The sequence below is a fragment of the Molossus molossus genome, unplaced genomic scaffold (genome assembly GCF_014108415.1).
Source record: "Molossus molossus isolate mMolMol1 unplaced genomic scaffold, mMolMol1.p scaffold_m16_p_10, whole genome shotgun sequence".
NCBI classification, from domain to species: domain Eukaryota; kingdom Metazoa; phylum Chordata; class Mammalia; order Chiroptera; family Molossidae; genus Molossus; species Molossus molossus.
The window spans coordinates 93,160,928-93,184,033 of record NW_023425345.1 but is presented as its reverse complement, the minus strand read 5'-3'; the positions used below and the strand labels follow the sequence as shown (position 1 = coordinate 93,184,033).

The 23,106-nt window shown below is 38.7% G+C and overlaps 1 protein-coding gene across 3 annotated transcripts in view; it reads left to right on the top strand.

Moving 5' to 3' along the window:
• Window positions 1-23,106, top strand: part of KDM5A (lysine demethylase 5A) — a 110,869-nt gene that overhangs the window by 6,000 nt on the left and 81,763 nt on the right. For 2 of the 3 annotated variants that reach the window (XM_036252915.1, XM_036252917.1), the window contains exons 3-9: window positions 99-221; window positions 11,474-11,644; window positions 13,712-13,846; window positions 17,820-17,925; window positions 19,114-19,205; window positions 19,778-19,936; window positions 22,015-22,134. In XM_036252915.1, coding sequence (XP_036108808.1) covers window positions 99-221; window positions 11,474-11,644; window positions 13,712-13,846; window positions 17,820-17,925; window positions 19,114-19,205; window positions 19,778-19,936; window positions 22,015-22,134 — 906 coding nt within the window. The remainder of the gene's footprint in view (window positions 1-98; window positions 222-11,473; window positions 11,645-13,711; window positions 13,847-17,819; window positions 17,926-19,113; window positions 19,206-19,777; window positions 19,937-22,014; window positions 22,135-23,106) is intronic. The other variant, XM_036252916.1, reaches the window with a different exon arrangement.

Here is a 23,106-nt window from a genome sequence, read left to right as displayed (position 1 = left end):
ATCTGAATTCTGTAGAGAAGTGAGTAACTTTGTTAAGTGAAACATTTATTTTCAACCGTGGTATAGTTCTTTTGATTTCTGTATTTTAATAATCTTAGGCAATGACCAGAGTGAGACTGGACTTCTTGGATCAACTAGCAAAATTTTGGGAACTTCAAGGATCTACTTTGAAGATCCCTGTGGTGGAGAGAAAAATCCTGGATCTGTATGCTTTGAGCAAGGTGAGGCTTTTACTTGGTTTTAAAAATTGGAGCCCTGGCCTGTGTGGCTTAGTGGTTGGAGCGTTGGCCCAAGGGTTTGATTTCCAGTCAAGTACAGGTACCTGGGTTGCAGGTTCCATCCCGGCCCCCTGTCGGGGTATGTGTGGGAGGCAACCAATAGATGTGTCTCTCTCTCATCAGTGTCTGTCCAATTCCTTTTGGTGCAGAAGGAGAATACTAGTAATAAAATATATCTTGTTTAAGTACGTAGAGAATGTATTGAAAATATGTTGATTAAAGGTTAAATTTGATTGTCCTGGGGTTTATTGCAGTATTGTCTTTTCCTCTCCATGGACATCCCTTTCCCCTAACCTTTGAGAATGCTTATAAAACTGAGATTTAAAGATGAAAGGCAGACAGGTTTTGATTTGTAGTTATTTTGTTTATAATACTTTTGTTCCCTAAATGTCACAGTGAGATTGCTGTCTCTCACCACATGAACATTTTTTCTTTATATTGAGATGTGACTTAGAATGCACTGCACAAATCTTAAATGTCAATGGGATAAATCTTTATGTATGTGTACACTCATAGAACCACTGCCCAGATCAAGATATAGAACATATATAGCACTCTAGTAGGCTCCTTTATCACCCTTCCAGTCAGTACTTCTCCCCAAAAGTAACCACTATTCTCATCTCTAATGACTATATCATTAGCATGGCATTTTACTTTCTAGCAAGAGGCTCAGGCTGAAAACTATAAAAAACACTGAGAGTTCTGATATTTATTTTTCCTTTTTTTATTTTTGTTTTTGCATTTATCTTCAGATAGAGCGCGAGGGAGAGAGAGAGGAAGAGAGAGAAACATCGATGTGAGAGAGACACATCAACTGGTTGCCACCCACACAACCCCAACCCGGGCTGGGGACAGACTGCAACCGAGGTACGTGCTCTTAGTGGGAACCGAACCCGGGACTCTCTGGTTCACAGGCTGACGCTCTAACCACAGTGCCACACTGGCCAGGGCTTTTTTCCTTTCCTTAATTCTCACCCAATGACATGCTTACTGATTTTAGAGAGAGGGAGTTAAAGAGAGAGAGAGAGAAACATCAATCCATTGCCCTGCCTTACATGTCCCACCTGAGGGATTGAACCTGTTACCTACTTGTGTGCCCTGACAGGTAATTAATTGAACTTTTTAGTGTACTGGACAACATTGCTACCAACTGAACCACACCAGCCAGAGCCAGAGTTCTGATATTTTTAGGTTGTTAGATATGCCCTTTAAAAAAAATTTTTTTTTTTTGCCCTGGCCGGTTTGGCTTAGCAGTTAGAGTATCATCCTCCAGACCAAAGAGTCGCAGGTTCTGTTCTGGTCAACGGCATGTATCTCGGTTGAGGTTCGATTTCTGGCCCCGGTTGGGGTAGTGTGGGAGGTAAACAATCGATGTTTCTCTCCTCACATTGATGTTTCTCTCTCTGTCATTTTCTCTCTCTCCATCCCTCCCTCCCTTGCACTCAGTCTGAAAACCAGTGGAAAAATATCCTTAGGTGAGGATTAGAAAAAAAATGTTTTGCCTAGCACATGAAGTGTATCTTTCAGCTTGTGTTGTAGACATGATTTTGACTACTTTTTTTTTTTCTTTATTGATTTTTAGGGAGACAGGAAGGGAGAGGGAAAGAGAGAGAGAAACATTGATGAGAGAGAACGTCACTTGGCTGCCTCCTGCATGTCCCCTAATGGGGATTTGGCCCATAACCTGGGCATGTGCTCTGACCGGGAATTGAACCGGCGACCTTTGGTGCATGTGTCGATGCTCAATCACTGAGCCACACCGGCCGGGCGATTCTGACTATTTTTTAATGGGAAGCAGATTTTCAGTTTTCTGAGTCATTAAATTGTCAGTGTGATAGTTTCCTGTTTTGATTAAATCACTTTTTGTTTAAAAATTTTTTTTTCTTTGTTGATTTTAGGGACAGAGTAAGGGAGAGGGAGAGAGATGGAAACAGTGATGAGAGAGAACACTGATTGGCCGCCTCCTACGTGCCCCCACTGGGGATTTGGCCCACAATCTGGGCATGTGCCTTGACTGGGAATTGAACCAGTGACCTCTTGGTGCATGAGTTGATACTCAACCAAGGAGTCACACCGGCCAGGCAAATCACTTTTTCTTTCTCCCTTGTTTTTGATCATAAAAAATGTTACTTGGAATGACTGTAATTTAAGGGAGTTTTACATTAACAGTGAAGCCCGGCCAGTGTGGCTCAGTGGTCGAGCATTGATCCATGCACCAAGAGGTCACCAGTTCAGTTCCCCGTCAGGCACATGCCCAGGTTGTGGGCCAGATCCCCAGTGAAGGGCATGCGGGAGGCAGCCAGTTGATGTTCTTTTTCATCAGTGTTTCTGTCTGTCTCTAAAGAAATCACTAAAGAAAAAAAATTACATTGACAGTGAACTTTTATTAGTGCAGCAAGGAATGTTATTCTAGCCCTTAAATATTTTTTTTTTTGAAGAACAGCATTCTCCTTTCTCTACTTTTTTGTTACCATTCTCTTCAGAGCTAATCACTTTCAATTGTGTTAGCTGTATCTGCATTTGATCTTTATATTTCCAAATAGTATGTTCATTATACTACTTCATTTTTCAGTTTTATTTATTTTATTTTATTTTTTTATTCTCACCCAAGGATATTTTTCCATTTTTTGTACAGATAGAGTGGGAGGGAGAGAGAGAAAGGGAGAGAGAGAGAGAAACATCGACGTGAAGGGACACATCGAGTGGCTGCCACCCGCACGACCAACCAGGGCCGGGGACAAACTGCAACCGAAGTACGTGCCCTTAGCGGAAACCGAACCCGGGTCTCTCTGTACCGCAGGCCGACGCTCCAACCGCTGAGCCAAATCGGCCAGGGCGAAAAACAACTTTTTTCCTTAAAATATATTACCATGTTTTTGATAGATTTTTATCAACTGTGGGAAACTAACCACAGACCTGATAATCTTTTTTAAAAACAACCCAGTCATTGTAAAGAAGACACAAGACTTACTGCAGAAGTATTTTTCCAAGGAATTAGGAAAGAAAAATTGCCTGTATTCTCAAGTCAGAGACTTTGAAGCAAAAATATGATCCCAATGTAGAGTTTATGAGTTTGCACTTCAGAAATTTGGCATTCCTTTAAATTATCTCGTGGAAGTTTTGTGAAAATTCAACAGTAGAAAAATTCACAGTCTGCCTTATTGTAGACATGAAATGTGAACACCTGTTTAGATATTAGCATTAACTAGACCGTGGTGACCTAGATTGGTCACAGTAATGCTCGTAGTCGGATCTCCATATTTGCCAGGAAAAAGAAAATCACTAACCTCTTTTGAAAACAGTATTTAAAATGTCACAGTTTCAGTATTGCAATTATCAATGTAAAGTACATTTTATGCTTATTAAATTTTTCCCAATTAATTAAAAAAAATTATTGCTGTGACTTTATACAAATATTATAAATATTATTTGTACTTGAGCCTTATAGTGTGCTGTGATTATTTCCTTATACCAATTTTTATTTTCCTCATAATTAATAATCCCCCCTTTTTTCATTTTATACATTTTGTTTATAACTGTCAAATTTGTTTTCAGATTTTTCAGCAGAAGTACAAATTTCTCAGTATGCTTTTACCCATCAGATAACTCTACTGGTTTCATTTTCTTGGAGCCATTCCTCTGGAGTTTTCTTTCCTGTTCCAATCCAGACTGGTTGTTTTTTAAGGTCAGCTGTCAGCCTGGAATTTCATTTCACTACTATCTTTCTGGGAATTCCCTTTGCCTCTCCATGTTTCAAGTCTTTCTTTTAATTGGTTTACTTCTATTTTTGTGGAACATTTCTTCCATTGGTTTAGTGAGCAAGAAGGTAAATAGGATGTAAAGTTTTTGCTTGTCTAAAAATGTTCTAACACTTTATTTGTAGTTTGGTGGTGTTTAGAAGTCTAAATTGTAAATCATTTTACTTCAGTATTATGAAAGCATTACTCCATAATCTTCTGGCTTCCAGCGTTGCTTTTGGAAAGAATGATACTATGTTAATTCTTTTTTTTTTTTTTTTTTAATCCTTACCTGAGGATATTTTTTTTCATTTATTTTCAGACAGAGTGGGAGGGAGGGGGAGGGAGAGAAAACATCTATGCGAAAGAGATACATCGACTGGTTGCCTCCTGTGTGACACCGACCAGGGCCAGAGACTGAACCGCAACTGAGATACGTGCTCTTGACCACCGTCCGATGCTCCAGCTGCTAAGCCAAACCGGCCAGGGCAAATTCTTGTTCCTTTCTATGTGATTTTCTTTTTCTTGGAGACATTAGTATCTAATCTTTATTCCCAGTGGTTGATGTTTCACAGTGATATTCACTGGTGTGTATTTATTTTTGTTCAGTATTTTTATTGCCCTTGATAACCTCTATAATCTGAACTCCTGTCTTTGAGTTCTTATGACTTCTCTTGTATTCATTTTTTTGGCAGTTTCTTCCACTCGAACTCTTTTATTTTTTTAATATGTTTTCATTGATTTTTTTTTTTAAATCCTCACCTGAGGATATTTTTCTATTTATCCTCAGATAGAGTGGGAGGGAGAGAGAGGGAGATAGAAATAGAAAGGGAGAGAGAGAGAGAAACATCTACGTGAGAGGAACACATTGACTGGTTGCCTCCTGCATGACCCTGACCAGGGCCGGGATGAACTGCAGCCAAGGTATGTGCCCTTGACCGGAATCGAACCTGAGACTCATTGGTCTGTGGGCTGGTGCTCTACCACTGAGCCAAATTGGCCATGGCGATTTTTTTTTTTTCCAATTTATTTTTATTAATTTATTTTTGTTACAAATGTTTTTCCTTTTTCCCCCATTGATACTCTCCTCCCCAACCCCCCCCCCCACTCCATCCCCACCTTTGTTGTCCATGTCCATTGGTTATACGTACATGCATATAAGTTCTGTGGTTTATCTCTTTCCACCACCCCCTCTTCTGAGGGTTGTCAGTCTGTACCCTAATGCCACCTCTCTAGGTCTACCCTATTCCTCAGACTGTTATGTTCATTATATTCCACAAATAAGTGAGATCATGTGGTGTTTGTCTTTTTCTGCTTGGCTTATTTCACTTAGGATAATACTTTCCAGGTCCCTCCATGTCATCTCAAAGGATAAGAGCTCTTTCTTTCTTACAGCTGCATAGTACTCCATTGTGTATATGTACCACTGCTTTTTTATCCATTCGTCTACTGATGGACACTTGGGCTGTTTCCAGATCTTAGCTATTGTAAATAGTGCTGCTATGAATATGGGGGTACATTCTTTCTGATTGGTGTTTCAGGCTTCTTAGGGTATATTCCTAGAAGTGGGATCTCTGGGTCAAATGGAAGTTCAATTTTTAACTTTTTGAGGTAACACTATAACGTTTTCCCCAGTGGCTGCACCAGTCTGCATTCCCACCAGCAGTGTACTAGAATCCCCTTTTCTCCACACCCGCGCCAACACTTGTTGTTTGATGACTTGTTGATGTTGGCCATTCTGACAGGTGTGAGGTGATACCTCATTGTTTCAGGGAGATTTTTTTTTTTTTTAGAAAAGAGAGATGGAAGTGTTAATGTGAGAGAGATACATTGATCAGCTGCTTCCTGCAGGTCCGCTACTGGGGATTGAGCCTGCAACAAGGGCATGTGCCCTGACTAGGAATCGAACTGGGGCCTCTCAGTCCAGTGACCCACACCAGCCAGACTGAACTCTTTTAAAAGTTGGATGTTAGATTGATAGGCTGATGTTAGACTATTAGGCTGATTAGACTATTAGACTGATCCTATAGTTTACTTATTTCGTTCTTAGGATAGAGTCCTTTATTTTCAGACTCTTCTGAGAGTAAATCTTCAGTTTTTGCTGAGGTTGGAGAGGGATAGTTGCCTTGCTGTGTTTAGTGGTGGTGGACTATTTGCTTTTATACAGATTTTCAGCCAGTCCTGTTCTTTGTTCATTGCCATCCCTAATTTTAAAGGTACTGCTGCTTCCATTTCATAAGCCTTTTCAGCTTCTATGTTGCAAAAGCTTCTCCTTGGCTTTCTTCTGTTGCAGGTGCTTGGTTTTTGTTTGTTTATTTTATTATTTTTTTGCTGACTAGGTTATCACTTATACAACTGCTTTCTCTTGGCCTATTTGTTCTTTTGGGATTATGCCTTTGTGTTCCTTTACTGTTTTTTTTTTTTAGTGGAGTTTTGAGAGGGAACTTTTAAGTATACTTACGACTACTTTATTTCTGTTATAATTGTCCCTTGCTAGCCAGACTAGGCATTGGACTGAAATTTTGGCCTTGATTGACATTACTTTTCAGTCAAATTTTGATTAATTTCTTCTCTTCACTGTGTTCAATTTAAGTATATGCTATGTATCTTTTTTTTTTTTATCCTCGCCCAAGGACATTTTTGCATGTACCTTAAGATAGAGTGGGAGCAAGAGAGGGAAGGAAAGAGAAAGAGAAAAACATCAATGCGAGAGAGACACATCGAGTGGTCGCCACCCACACGACCCCAACTGGTGCCAGGGGCAAACTACAACCGAGGTGTCTGCCTTTATCGGGAACTTGAACCAGGGCCTCTCTGGTCCACGGGCCAATGCTCTAACCGCCCAGCCAAACCGTCCAGGGCTAGGGCACATTTTTCTATTGACAGTATATGATATATTTCATTGTAAATGTCTGGAATAAATGGTTTATTTTTAAAATTTTTTTTTTCTTTATGGATTTTAGAGAGAGAGGAAGTCAGAGGGAGAGAAAAATAGAAACATCGATGAGAGAGAACATCAGTTGGCTGCCTCCTGCATGTCCCCCCTGAGGATCAGGCCCATAACCTGGGCATGTGTCTTGACCGGGAATTGAACCAGCATCCTCTTGGTTCATGGGTCAACACTCAGCTGCTGAGTCACATGGGCCGGACTAAATGGTTTATTTTTGAAATTATGTATGGTAATCCTTGAATCTGTCAGCTGAATAAGAACAAGTGTAAGGCTGTGTGTTTATATAAGATTAGCGCTGGTTAGATTGTTAGCTCTATCTAAAACACCACCTTCATTGTCTTCTTCACTACAAAATTTGAAAATAAATTTTCTTCTCTATATAATTTTTCTGGTTAGCTCTTAAAAGAGGGGCTTCTCCGAGGGTATGATAAAAGAAGCTGAAGAATTAGAGATGTATTCAACTCTTGTGTATATGAACTTGGGTGTGTTTCTACCAAGCTTTCAGATATTTCACTAGTGGGAAATTTTGCTTTGGCTATATCATCTTTGTCTATAATAGTATCCCAGACCACAAGAGTTGAAAACTTTTTTCACTTATTTATAACGTGTACACCCCCTCCACACACACACTTACCTACACACATAGACATTTTTTAAGCACCTTTTTTTTTTAAAAAAAAAATTAATTTGGAGAGAGAGAGAGAGAAACATTGATCTGATGTTTCACCCATCTATGCACCTATTATTTGATTCTTGTATATGCCCCGACCAGGGATTAAACTGCGATCCTGGTGCATTGGGATAATGCTCCAACCACCTTATCAGGGCCACAGAGACGTTTATAATACAGCTAACATTGATATGGCACTTATCATGTGCATCCCCCTCACACTTGCCCACACACACACAGCTAAATTTGATATAGTACTTACTATGTCTTGATGCCTTTTGTGTCATATTTCATTTGTCTCCACAGCAGCTTTATAATGAGGTGTAGGTACTGTTACAACTTTTAAAATAAGGGTGAAGAATCTGAGATGCAAATTATTTAACTTAAACAAGGTCATACAACTGTTAAGTAGCAGAGCTGGGATTTGAGCTCTGACATTCTGGCTCCAGAGTATATGCTCTTAGCTTTTATTTATTTATTTTTATTTTTTTTATCCTCACCCGAGGACATTTTTCCATTTTTTGTTCAGATAGAGTGGGAGGGAGGGAGAGGAAGAGAGAGAGAGAGAGAGAGAGAGAGAAACAAACATCGACGTGAAAGGGACACATCGAGTGGCTGCCACCCGCACGACCAACCAGGGCCGGGGACAAACTGCAACCGAGGTACGTGCCCTTAGCGGGAACCGAACCTGGGTCTCTCTGGACCGCAGGCTGATGCTCTAACCGCTGAGCCAAACCGGCCAGGGCTATGCTCTTAGCTTTTAATAAAATGGTGGTAAGCTATACATAGCATAAAAATAACCATTTTTAAATGTACAATTTAATGGCATTAAATACATTCACAATGTTATACCACCGTCACTAGTATCCATTTCCAGAACTTTACTCCTCCGGTCTCCCCTGATAAAACCTCTATTCTTCTTTCTCTATGAATTTGCTTACTCTCGGTATGTCATGTAAGTGGAATTATACAAATTTCATTCTTTTGTGTTTGTTTTTTTTTTATCCTCACGCGAGGACATTTTTCCATTTTTTGTTCAGATAGAGCGGGAGGGGGAGAGAGAGAGAGAGAAACATCGATGTGAAGGGACACATCGAGTGGCTGCCACCCGCACAACCAGGGCCGGGGACAAACTGCAACCGAGGTACATGCCCTTAGCGGGAACCGAACCCAGGCCTCTCTGTACCGCAGGCTGACGCTCCAACCGCTGAGCCAAACCGTCCAGGGCCATTCTTTTGTGTTTGATTTATTTCACTTAGTATAATGTTTTCAAGGTTCATCCATGTTGTCACATGTATCAGAATTTTATTCTTTTTCTAGGGCTGAATAATATTTCATTGTATGTGTATATCACATTTTGTTTATTCATTAATCTTTTGCTGGACATTTGGGTTGTTTCCACCTTTTGGCTGTTGTGAATAATGTTGCTATGAACAGTAGCAACTGTTTGTCTGAATCCCAGCCTTTAGTCCTTTTAGGTATATACCTAGAAGTGGAATTGCTGGATGATGTGGTAATTATGTATTTAATTTTTCTCTTAACCTTTTTTAAAATACATTTTTATTGATTTTTTTAGAGAGAGAAGAAGGGGGAGAGAGAGAGAAACATTGATTGGCTGCTTCCTGCACACCCCCTCATCTGGGATTGAGCTCACAACCCAGGCATGTGCCCTGACTAGGAATCAAACCAGGACCTCTCAGTCCATGGGACGACGCTCAATCTACTGAGCCATACCAGCTGGGCCTCCTAACCTTTTTTTTTTCTTTATTGATTTTAGAGCGAGAGAAAGGGAGAGAAGTAGGGAGAGGGTAACATCCATGTGAGAGAGACACCTCGATTGGTTGCTTCCTGCAAGCACCTTGACCGGGGCTAGGGATTAAACCTGCAACCAAGGTACATGCTCTTGACATGGGGAATGGACCCATGACCCTTTGGTGCGAGGGCCAATGCTTGTACCAGGGAGCCACACAGGCCAGGGCCTCTATTAGTTATTTTTAAATGATAGCAGTATAACCCTGGCCAGTTTGGCTCAGCAGGTGTAGTGTCGGTCTATGGACCAGAGAGTCCTGGGTTCCGTTCCTGCTAGGGGCACTTACTAAAAAAATATATATATACATATATTATATATATATATATGTATTATATATATATATACATATATTATATATATATATACGTATTATATATATATATAATAGCAGTACAAATGAATTGGAGAAGCAATTAAATCTGTCTTTGTATTTGGAGCAATTGATATCTGTACTGTAGAAAAATAAATTCCATTGTCCTATATGATATTAGACATCTGTTTTCATCCATTACTAAATTCCTTTTTCCATTTCTAATTGCATATATTTGTCTATTCTTACATTGTCCTTTGAACTTGTTTTTACATCTTATTGGTCCCTTCATAATTAATAAAATTAAAATCTTTGATAACATGAATTTATACAATATTAAATTTATTGGGGTGACATTAGTTAATAGCATAGCATTGTATCTTTTTTATTTTTTTTTTATTTTTTTTATCCTCACCAGAGGACATTTTTCCATTTTTTGTTCAGGTAGAGTGGGAGGGAGAGAGAGGAACAGAGAGAGAGAAAGAGAAACATCGATGTGAAAGGAACACATCGAGTGGCTGCCACCCGCACGACCGACCAGGGCCGGGGACAAACTGCAACCGAGGTACGTGCCCTTAGCGGGAACCGAACCCGGGTCTCTCCGGACCGCAGGCCGACGCTCTAACCGCTGAGCCAAACCGGCCAGGGCTATAGCATTGTATCCTAAAAAAAATTTTTTTTTATTGATTTTAAAGAGAAAGAGAAATATCAGTGAGAGAGAACATCAATTGACCGCCTCCTGCATGCCCCCTACTGGGGATTTGGCCCTCAACCTGGGCATGTGCCCTGATCGGGAATCGAGCCGGTGACCTCTTGGTCCATGAGTTGACGCTCAGCCACTGAGCCACACTGGCCGGACTTCTAACTCTTTTGATACAGTAAAATACAGTAATGTATATTCAAAGAAGAAAATTACTTTGAGTTCAAATAACGATGTCATGGTTCTTTTTATTATGTTGTCAGTGAAACTGGAAACTGTCTATATTTTTAGAGAGTGAAAGATGTATAATATCAGCCTCTGGAAGATAGGGGGCTTTGATACATGCATATTATATACAGTGCCAGGTTTGATGTGCGTATTCCGCCAAATTGGCCAGTTTATCTCATTACTTCCTATGTTAGTACATTCTGTGCTACATTTCAGTAAATCTAATATTATAATCTGATCTTTATTATTCTTTTATAATCTTCATGTAAAACTATTCTTCTTTGAAAAATTTTAGCCTCTGTTTCAAAATATCCTCTGAATTCATTGTTCACTTGACATTTTTATTAAAATTTATGTTATTTGGTTCATTTTCTAATTTCAGGAATTATGTTTCTTTTGTACTGCATAATGTTTATTGTTGTGTTTATTTTTGGTCTGTATTTAATTCTTATTTTATATTTTGAGTTCCTTGAGAATATGGAGTACATATATGTGTATAGTTTTCTCAAGGTATATAATGTACAAAATGTAAATTCATTAAATGATTTTGAGTGCCTGATTCATTTAAGGTAGGCATAATAACATTAATTAAGTAATAAAGTTTAAAACTTCTAAAAATCATTATCTCATTCCATACTTTACAATGTTGACATGTTTCAGTTTTGTCAGATATTTATTGAAAGGAAATTTGAAATCTAAGCCCAGAATAATTTATGTATTTAGCAAGCAAGATGTGGAGTTAGAGTACATGAATCTACCTTATTTCCCTAAATTTTTACTTTCTTTTCAGATTGTTGCCAACAAAGGAGGTTTTGAAATGGTCACCAAAGAAAAGAAATGGTCCAAAGTGGGTAGCCGCTTGGGATATCTGCCAGGAAAAGGAACTGGGTCTCTTTTGAAGTCACACTATGAAAGAATTCTCTACCCATATGAGCTTTTCCAATCTGGTGTCAGCCTTATGGTGAGATGAATCTTTTTTTCCCCCAGGAGTGGGTAAATGCAGTTTGCCATGTGTAAACTTTAGACTGTGTTCACCATAACAAGTTAGCAGTTAGCTATGCATAGCAAGTTGAAAAAGACTTCTCTAGGTACCAAATTTGGGGGAGCAAGGTATAGTATAGTTTTAAAAATCAGCTATTTTTGGTGGTTTACAAGACAGAAGCTAAGGAAAATGAAAGCTGTTTATCATTTATTTAAAATAAGCCCTTTTGCTTAGGCTTCTTGAAAACATCCTCCTCTTTGTTTCATGTATTTTTTAACAGCTTTATTGCAGTACAATTTACATTCCATAGAAGTTACTCATTGTAGATGTACATAGTCAATAAGCTTTCATAAATTATAGACCACAATCTAGTGTTAGAATACTTCCATCAGTCCAAAAAGTTCCTTTGTTTCGTTTGTAGTTGGTTCTTGCTCCTATGTCCAAACCTAGACAATTTCTGACCTACTTTCTGGCTCTATATTTTTGCCTTTTCTAGAAATTTCACATAGATGGAATCATACAATATGATTTTGTGTCTGGCTTCTTTCACTTAGCCTAATGATGGTTCATCCATGTTTTAGCATGTATTAGTACTTCATTCCTTTTTATGGCTGAATGATACTCCATTATAGGGAGATACACATTTGCTTATCCATTTACTAGTTGATGGACAGTTGGATTATTTCCTATTTATGGCTACTATGAATAATGCTGTGAATATTCAAGTACAAGTCTGTGTGTGGACATATGTTTTCATTTCTCTTGGGTAGATACCTAGGAGTGGAATTGCTGGGTTATATGGTAAGTTTATGTTTAACTTTTTAAGAAACTGCTCAATTGTTTTCCAAAGTGACTGAACCATTTTGCATTTGCATCAGTAATGTAGAGGCTTCCAGTTTCTCCACATCTTTGCCAGCAGTTGGTATTGTCAGTTATTTTGCTTATAGCCATTTTAGTGGGTGTGTAGTGGTATCTCATTGTGGTTTTAATTTTCATTTCTCTAATGACTAATGGTGTTCTGCATCTTTTCGTATGCATATTAGCCATTCATATATCTTCCTTTATGAAATGTCTGTTTAAATCTATTTTATTGGATTGTTTTTCCTCTTCTACTTGTTCTGAGTTCACTGTATATTCTAGATACAAGTTCTTTATCACAAAACAATTTTACAAATATTTTCTCCTAGTCTGTAGTTTATCTTTTCACTTTATAAAGGTGTCTGTTTGAAGAGTAATTTGTTGATTTTTTTCCTCCCCACATTTGTGGATTGTGTTTCTGTTGTTAACAGCTAAGAAATCTCTAACCAAGACCAAACAGGGTTTCTTCTTTGTTTTCATCTAGAACTTTTATAGTTTTAGCCTTTTTGTTTAGGTCTTTGGTCCATTTTGAATTTTTGTGTGTGTACAGTATAAGGTAAAGGTATATAAGTTTTTGATGGACAGAGGGGTGTATGAATGTCCAGTTGTACCAGTACCATTTGTTTAAAAGACTACCCCTTTCCCATTGATTTACTTTGGCACCTTTGTTGAAAATCAGTTGACTTTAAATATTTGGGTTTATTTCTGGTCTCTGTTTTGTTCTTTGATCTATATGTTTACCCTAAGGTCAATACTATGCTGTCTTGAATATTATAGCTTTTTAGTATGTTTTTTTTTTTTTTTAAAACCTTCTATTTATTTATTTATTCATTTATTTATTTATTTTTCTTCTTTACTGAATTTTTTGGGATGACATTGGTTAATAAAATTTATACTAAGTTTTGATACCCAGTAGTGTAAGTTCTCAAACTTTTTTCTTCTTTTTTCCAGAATTTCTAAACAACTTACATTTCCACATAAATTTTAGATTTAGCGTCTCAATTTCTACAAAAGCCTGCTAGGATTTTGATAGGGATTGTCTTGAATCTATAGATCAATTTAGTGGGAGAATTGTCATCTGGTTTCATATAGTATTAGGGATTTATTGGAAATTTATTGTTTTCCCCGAGTCTCAAATCTGATCTCTTATTAGTGAATCTGCTCTCTTTCTGTGCTCTGATTCTTTAGGGTGTACAAATGCCTAATTTAGATATTAAGGAAAAAGTGGAGCCTGAGGTTCTTGGCACTGATGTCCAAACTTCCCCAGAACCAGGCACAAGAATGAATATTCTGCCAAAGAGAACAAGACGTGTCAAGTCTCAGGTATCAGTTTCCGTGGGCCATTTTTAACAGGAATTTTAAATGCATTGACTGTGCCTTCTGGTTATAGGAGATCATTCACATACTGTTATTCATTAAAACTTAAAGAGACCTATCTTTCTATTACTTTTGAGATGATTGGGGAAGAAATTACAAAATTCAATCTGATTTGATTTAGAAAGCTTTCTGGTAATTTTGAATAATTTTTGATAGGAATGGAAAATTAGAGTGACTCTGGATATTGTAGGGTAATTTTATAGACATGCTGATGAAATGGTTAGCAGAAATGAGAGGAGTAGGAAAGAGTGGTTTTATATTTCACTTGTCATTCCTTTAAAAACCGAGTATAAGTTTCTTAGTGTCTGGGTCATTCCAGTGTAACTTCTTTAGTGTTCTTGTAACCTAAAATAATTTCAAAGCCTGATCAATGCATCAGAAGAAAAGTGCCCTAATTTCTTTTTGTCTGTTCTCCCTTACTATTCCCATATCTTTGTGGTCCCAAAAGTTGTGTGTTTTTTTAATCCTCACCCAAGGATATATTTTTATAGATTTTTAGAGAGGAAGGGGGAGAGAGAGAAATATCTATGTGAGAGAGAAACATTGATTAGTTGCCTCCCGTACGTGCCTCAACCTGGGATCAAACCTACAACCTTTTTGGTGTACAGGACGATGCTCCAAGCAACTGAGCCACCTGGCCAGGGCCCCAGAGTTATATTTTTAAAGGTTCTTTTTTGTAAAGACAAATCTTTTAAGCTGGGACAGTGAGGTGCCCTTAGAACTCTGAGATATGGTTCATTTAAATTAAACATATGAGTAGATCGAAATATAACTTGACTGGATTGTGATGATTGATTTTAACTTATCTAAAAATCATTGTGTTAAAAGAATGGAAATGGTTTACACTGAAAGTGAAAATCAGAGAAAGAAGATAGTTCACAACAAGAGACATTGTATCAGGGATGGTAAGGAGTCTTGCCACTGGAGAGGCAGGCTAGTTATACTTTATCCTCAGCTTAGGGGACATTTCTCTTTCATACCATGTCTCCTTCTCTTGTTCTGAGTTTATGCTTATTAAGGAATCTGTTGTAATCATTTAGCTTCTTAGGTACTTTTTGTTAATGCGCCCGGAAGATGTTAGAGAGAGGGGGATAGGGCGAGGCCAGTGGGGCCGGGGACTTCAATGTGAGAGAGACACATTGATTGGTTGCCTCTTGCATGCACCCCTATTAGGGCTAGGAATCGAACCTGCAACCCAGGTATGTGCCTTTGACTGAGAATCAAACATATGACCTTTCTGTCTGCTGACTGATGCTCTAACCACTGACCAACCAGGGCCTTCTTAGGTACTTTTTTTTTTTCCTTTATTGATTTTAGAGAGAGAGGATGTAAAGGGGAGAGAGAGAGAGAAACATCGATGAGAGAGAACACAGGCCGCCTCCTGCATGACCCCTACTGGGGATCGGGCCCACAACCTGGGCATGTGTCCTGACCAGGAATCAAACCGGTGACCTCTTGGTGCATGGGTCTACACTCAACCATTGAGCCATACCAGCTGGGCAAATTCTGCATATTTTTTATTTTTTATCCTCACCCGAGGACATTTTTCCAATTTTTGTACAGATAGAGTGGGAGGGAGAGAGAGAGAAACATCGATGTGAAAGGGACACATCGAGTGGCTGCCACCTGCACGACTAACCAGGGCCGGGGACAAACTGCAACCGAAGTACGTGCCCTTAGCGGGAACCGAACCCGGGTCTCTCCAGACCGCAGGCCGACGCTCTAACCGCTGAGCCAAACCGGCCAGGGCAAATTCTGCTTATTTTTAATTGCCTTTTTTTGTTGTTGTTGACCCTCACCTGAGGATATTTTTCCATTGATTGATTTTTTTTTTCTTTCAATTTTTAAGACTATGAGAGGAGCGGAGAGAGAGAGAAAAAATCATCAATGTGAGAGAGACACATCGATTGATCGATTGGTTGCCTCCCATACAACCCCAACTGGGGCCAAGGATCAAAACTACAGCCCTGGTACGTGCCCTTGACCAGAAATTCAACCTGCGACCTTTTGGTCTGCAGGCCTATGCTCTAACTGCGAACTGCCTTTCTTTTTTCTTTTTGGTTAATCCTCAACTGAGAATATTTTTCCATTAATTTTTAGAGTGGAAGGAAGGGAGGGAGAGAGTGAAACATCAGTGTGAGAGAGAGACATCAATTGGTTGCCTTCCGCATGACCCTGACTGGGGCTGGGGCTGGGGCTGGGGCTTGAACCTGCAACTCAGGTATGCACCCTTGACCAGGACTTGAACCGGGAGACCCTTTGGTTTGTGGGACAACGCTCTAACCACCGAGCAAAACTGGCCAGGGCCTGCCTTTCTTGATACAATAGTAGGGACTACATAGAATGGTATTGTAATAATTGTCACTGGAGTCAGATTGGTTGATATCAGACAGAAACCTGAACCATTTCAGGATTTGCAATTAAGAATTTCTTAGCTGCCCTGGCCAGTTTGGCTCAGCGGTTAGAGCGACGGCCTGCAGTCTGGAGAGACCCGGGTTCGGTTCCCGCTAGGGGCACGTACTTCGGTTGCAGTTTGTCCCCGGCCCTGGTTGCTCATGCGGGTGGCAGCCACTCGATGTGTCCCTTCACATCGATGTTTCTCTCTCTCTCTCCCTCCCACTCTATCTGTACAAAAAATGGAAAAATATCCTCGGGTGAGGATAAAAAAAAAAAGAATTTCTTAGCCCTGCTGATGTGGTTTAGTGGATTGAGCGTCGTCCCATGGACTGAAAAGTCGCGGTTCGATTCCTGGTCAGGGCACATGCCTGGCTTGTGGGCTTGATTCCCAGTAGGGGACATGCAGGAGGCAGAGAATACATGTTTCTGTCTCTTCCTCTCTCTCTAAAAAAGCCAATAAAAACATTTAAAAAAAATAATTTTTTAAACTCGTATCTATTATCATTGCCACTTTGCCTCATTTCCTGTTTTCTATTTCAGTAAGAAAGGAAAAGGCTTTCTGGTAGAACTCCAACTTCTTGCCCCACACACAAAACTTTTGGTACTCATCTCTGCCTCTTTTCTGTCGGCAAAGTGTACCTTAATTCAGAGGTTATGATTCATAATAGCAGAGTAACAGCGGTGTCAGGATGCTCTCATCTTCAGGTTCTAGAATACCAGATGACAGTAGCTTAAGCATACACTGTTTTCACATAAGGACATATTTCACATAAGATTTCGGAGATATAGGTAGTTCTAGGATTGATAGCAGCAACTTCTCATTGTCTTTAAGGGTCCAGGCCTCTTTCCATCATTTTGCTTTGCTTTCTTCATTGTGTGGATGATGTAGCTCCTCCTGATTGCAGTGTGGCTGCTGTACAGTCCAGCACGATGCTTTCACCAGACTCAGTCTCCTAGCAGTAGGGAAGGAAGTTGGGCAAAAGGGCTTACTTTTTGACAAGCTTTCTCTTTAATTAGAATATGAAAATATTTTCCAGAGTTTTCCAGTAGATCTTCCTTATGTCTCATTGACTAGATCAAGATAACATTTCCATCTTTAGCTAGGTCATCACCAATGGCATTGGCATAATTGGCTTATAGCAATCATAGTCATCTGTTGGGATGGGAATTTTGCTCTTTAATCAAAGTTGGTGTCCATTAGCAAGTTAGAAGTGAGGCTTTCTGTGGAGTTACTACCTATATTATACCTGTTATTACCAGTAATGTCTGTCTCTGGACAGGACCTAATTGACAACTGTGCTTGTATGGAAGATGGACTTTGTTTTGTGGAAAGGAATCTAGGTATTGCATAGTGTTTTGATGATGAGTGCTCACCTGTTGTAATGAGGCAGCAAGTAGAATTAGAGAAGAAATCAAATAATACTTTCTTTATTTTGAAGAGGACCTTGAAACTTTTCTTTGGTAAGAAATAAATGTATGAATCAGAATAATTAGACTAACGTGTTTTATTTATTTTTTTTAGTCAGAATCTGGAGACGTGAATAGAAACACAGAACTGAAGAAACTTCGAATATTTGGGGCTGGGCCTAAGGTCGTGGGCCTGGCAATGGGAGCAAAAGATAAAGAAGGTAAAATCTGTTATTTTGTCATGAAATGAAATAAGGTATAACAGTGTGGTTTATAGCAAGATTCAAATGATATTTGAATTGCAGTCGGCCTCGGGATTTTTCTAAGACTTGTAAACTTGCTACATGGTTCCTAGACAAGTCACCTTTTTTATCTTAGATAATCTTAAATTTAAGGTGTGAGGGAGCCATATTAGGTTGACTTTTTATACTTTTGGGAGAAGGAAATTTTCCTCCTTCATGTCTAATAATGTGACAGAAACTTATTGTAGTTTCTGAAGGCCAGTTTATGAGAGAATGGTGGTTAATGGTTCTCAGCTGTGATCTAAGGCTTATGACTTTTAAATTCAAAGAGAAATAGAGGGTTGTCTGGCCTTTTATATCAAAAGATAGTGGGAAAGACTTATGACTTAAATTCTAACTATAAATTTTGATATTTTTCTATAAGCTGTGACAAATTATTACACTTCATTTAAATAAATTCTCTGAGGAAAGCCTGATTACTCTCTCAGCATGTTTGAAACTTTCTGTGAGTAAAATTACTAATGCAAAGATCAGTTTCCACTTTTTCTGTTTGTACTTGTCACTTTTAAAACTCAATTTAACTAAGATTGTGTTGAATATGTTTTACTGTGTAAGAATTTAATGAAATGCTATAATCACAAGTCATATTAGCTATACATTTTATGATCTCAGTAATTAACTCATAATTCAGATTGTGGACTGAACTCTGTAGGATCAGATAATATTGTTTCATTACTTTCAAAATGTTCAGTATTATAGGACTTACCGAATACATTATAATGTTTATCATTACCCTTTTAAGAATTAAACACTTTAATTATCTTTTCCATTCTTGTAATTATTGTATTGGCTGGCAGTGATCATAAAACTAGTCTCAGATTAGTCCCTGAAAAGCACTATATGTATTCAGTATAGAATTAGTAGTTAAGCTCTCTGGAGTTTGATTGCCTGGCTTAGAATCCCAATCTGCCATTGACTGGCTGTGTGATTTTACGCAAGTTATCTAACTTCTATACCTCAGAGTCTTTATCTTCAGTGGGGGATACTAGTTTTCTGTCTCATAGTGTTGTGAGATTTTAACTAATTTAAGTAATTTTAAATAGTGTCTGGTTCAGAGTAAGCTCTCAACATTAGTTTTTACTATTATATAACTATTTTTATTTTAAGATGAGGTCTCCCGAAGACGAAAAGTTACCAACAGGTCAGACGCATTTAACATGCAAATGAGACAACGGAAAGGAACTCTCTCTGTTAACTTTGTAAGTGTTCTGAGATGTGTCAGGAGGGAAAGGATTTATTTTTATTTAGTTTTGCACCTTTTATCTTGCTCTAGTATCTTGGTATGCTATTCAGTTAATTCATTTGGTTAGAAGACTTAATGGTAAATCTGAAGTTGCAGCTTTGGTTATGTAATGTTAACTTCGCTTTGTCCAGTATACATGGGCTATTCCCCTAAGTCGTAGTCCTTGTGAGTAACTAAGAGAATGAATATAAATCTAAATCCTTGAGCAGTGCTCAGTATTCATTCTCTAATAATATTTGTATATAAGAAGGGTGACATGGTGTATTTTAACTCTATAAATTGACTTTCAAGTACCCTGGATTTTTACTCTTTATTCTGATAACTTGATATGCTCTTATTAACTTGCTGATAGAAGCTCTGAGGAAATTTTATGAAAAGCTATTTAAGTACAGTTATTTAAATATTCAGGATTTAAGTTATATTTACTTTTTAGTGTACATTATTTTGTTTCAATTAAGGAGTTCCTGGTAAAAACTTAATATTACTTATTATAGAAAATAGACTTTATTTTACTTTGTTTTTTAACAGGTTGATCTCTATGTTTGTATGTTTTGTGGTCGGGGAAATAATGAAGATAAATTGCTTTTGTGTGATGGATGTGATGACAGCTATCATACATTTTGTTTAATTCCCCCACTACCTGATGTGCCCAAAGGAGATTGGAGGTGTCCTAAATGTGTTGCTGAGGTACGATGTACAGTTTCTTTTTAAACTAAGAACAATAACACATGTATACACATAGTAAATACATTCCCAGAAGCTTCTTCTTCTCTTTTTTTGTTCTTCAATGTTTAAAATCTCCAGGATTTTTTTTTTTTTTAATCCTCACCCGAGCACATTTTTGCATTTATCTTCAGATAGAGCGAGAGGGAGAGAGGGAGGAAGAGAGAGAGAGAAAAAAAATCAATGTGAGAGAGACACATCCAGTGGTTGCCACCCACACAACCCCAACGGGGGCTGGGGACAAATTGCAACCGAGGTATGTGCCCCTAGCGGGAACCGAACCTGGTATCCTCTGGTTTGCTGAGCCAAACCGGCCAGGGCAAGGATTAAAAAAAAATTTTTTTTTCTATATTGATGTTAGCGAGGAAGGGAGAGAGAGAGAGAGAAACATTGATGAGAGAGAACATTGATTGGCTGCCTCCTGTGTGCCCCCAGCAGGGATCGGGCCCACAACCTGGGCATGTATTCTGACTGGGAATCGAACTGGCGACCTCTTGGTGCATGGGTCGATGCTCAACCACTGACCCACACCGGCTGGACTAAAATCTCCAGGATTTTTTAAAGAGAGATATTGAATGGAACTGTAAAAATTGTACTGTGATAGCTTGCCTTTCAAAGCCTTTTTTTTTTTTTGGACTATGGTTCAACAATTCTGTTTATTGCTGTAGATGACTGAAAATTTTGCTCAGAATGTTCATATTCTTGGAAAACAGTAAAAATGAAGAAAGGCTGTATGTTATTTATTTTTCTATTTCAATTAAAGATTGAAAAGCAGGCATGAAATTCTAAAACTTAGAAAATTATGCATTCAGTTTTCATGCTACCAAATAAACTGTTATCTCTTAGCATGTTTAAATTTTGATTTGATTGTGTGTTATTCTTTTTTTTTTTTTTATCCTCACCCGAGGACATTTTTCCATTTTTTGTTCAGGTAGAGTGGGAGGGAGAGAGAGGAAGAGAGAGAGAGAAACATCGATGTGAAGGGACACATCGAGTGGCTGCCACCCGCACGACCAACCAGGGCCGGGGACAAACTGCAACCGAGGTACATGCCCTTAGCGGGAACCGAACCCGGGTCTCTCTGTACCACAGGCCGACGCTCCAACCGCTGAGCCAAACCGGCCAGGGCTGATTGTGTGTTATTCTTATTGAAAGATTATAATGATGTCCTTGTCATGAAATGCCTAGTCTATTCACTTTTTTATTTAAAAACATTTTTTTTTCTTTATTGATTTTAGAGAGAAAGGAAGGGAGAGGGAGAGACAGATAGAAACATCGATGAGAGAGAACATTGACTGGTTGCCTCCTGCATGCTCCCTCACTGGGGACTGGGCCCACAACCTGGGCATGTATCCTGACTGGCACACCTCTTGGTGCATGGGTCGACGCTCAGCCACTGAGCCACACCGGCCAGACATCTTTTTACTTTTTTAACAAAATGTGATAGACTGTTGAAGGAAAGGAGTTGACTGGTTTTATCTAGATGTATTCAGAGATCTTTTATGGCCTTTAAATTACTGCTTATTATTCTCAAAGTTAGATGATTCAGAAGCATTTCTTACGCTGAGTATTTGTGTTGATATTTGTCATGGTGATTGATAGTGTGAAAAAACCATTCTTCTAGCTAAATATTCTAGCAATCTGGTGGATACATCTTTATCCATTATCTCTCCTTTCTCCATGAACATTTATATTCTCCACAGCTAGGTGCACTGATATACTGAGAATGACAGGCATCCCTAGGCTTGATAACAAGTGAGTAGTCCTATAGGTGTTTGTCATAGTGCCAGAGCTTAATGCCAACTCCAAAGTTTAAATATGTCTTATTACCACTTTTCTACTGGAATACTGTGAAAAATGCAGTTGAGGTCTAGAACATTAATTTCTAATTCCATATTGCAAGCAATTAATACTCATTTTGCTGTCTGTTGATTGGATTAGCTTCACTTAGGGAAATGATCAAAGAAGGTAGTACCTGAGAGTCATAATACTTTGTTCAGTTCTGTTTCAGTGAGTTAATCTTAGATACTTTTTCTTCCCAGGAATGTAATAAACCTCGAGAAGCCTTTGGATTTGAACAAGCTGTAAGAGAGTATACACTTCAGAGCTTTGGAGAGATGGCAGATAATTTTAAGTCTGACTATTTCAATATGCCAGTCCATGTGAGTATCTGTCTTTAGGTCAGTTTGAGAAGGTATGAAGTCCATAGCTTTTGGTTTGCTTTCTACTTACATTATTTTGTAGAAAACAGGGAAGCATGTAAAAGATGATAGACCACCACATTTAAAGACTAGTGGCCTGGCATCTGTTTCTGTTTCTTCCACTCTAATGTGGTAGTGTGCACTTTCTTGTTGAGAAATATTCTTTGATCTTTGAATTGTTTATTAGCCTTCTGTGAGTAGTCCTTTACGGAAAGCATGGATTATGTGGTAGTTGCTGCTTTTGTTTAGTTATTTGTAATGTGAGGTTTGCTTTGTTTCCTAGGGGATCTTGGGCTTTTTAAAATCCCTATAAAAATTTTGCCAAAGCTATTAAAATTAAACCTTGATTTTTGTGTTTCCTTTTTCCTCTTTGATGTCCTAGGCCATCTTTATCCTTTAAAAAAAATTTTTTTTTCCTTTATTGATTTTAGAGAGAGAGGAAGGGAGAAGGAGAAGGTGATTAAAACATCTATTGCAGAAAACAGAACGTCGATTGGTTGCTTTCTGCATGCCCCCCACTGGGGATTGGGCCCACAACCTGGGCATGTGCACTGACTGGTAATCGAACCGGCAATCTTTTGGTTCATGGGTTGACGCTCAACCACTGAACCACACTGGCCAGGTTCATCTTTATCCTTGTTAGTAAGGAAGCAGTTTGCAAAAAAAGGCAGTTTAAGTTCATTATGTTTTTCTGGACATCTAAGTTATCTTTAGTTTCTCCCTAATCTCAGTGGAAAAAGCTAGGACCTTGTCTTTTCAGCTCTGGGACAGGATAAGGTTTTCTATTTTAAATTTCTATTCTTTATTGATTTGAGAGAGAGAAGAAGGGAGAGGGAGAGAGAGAGAGAAACATCCATGAGAGAGAACATTGATCAGCCACCTCCTGCATCACCCCCCTCCCCCCGGGGGGATTTTGCCCACAACCTGGGCATG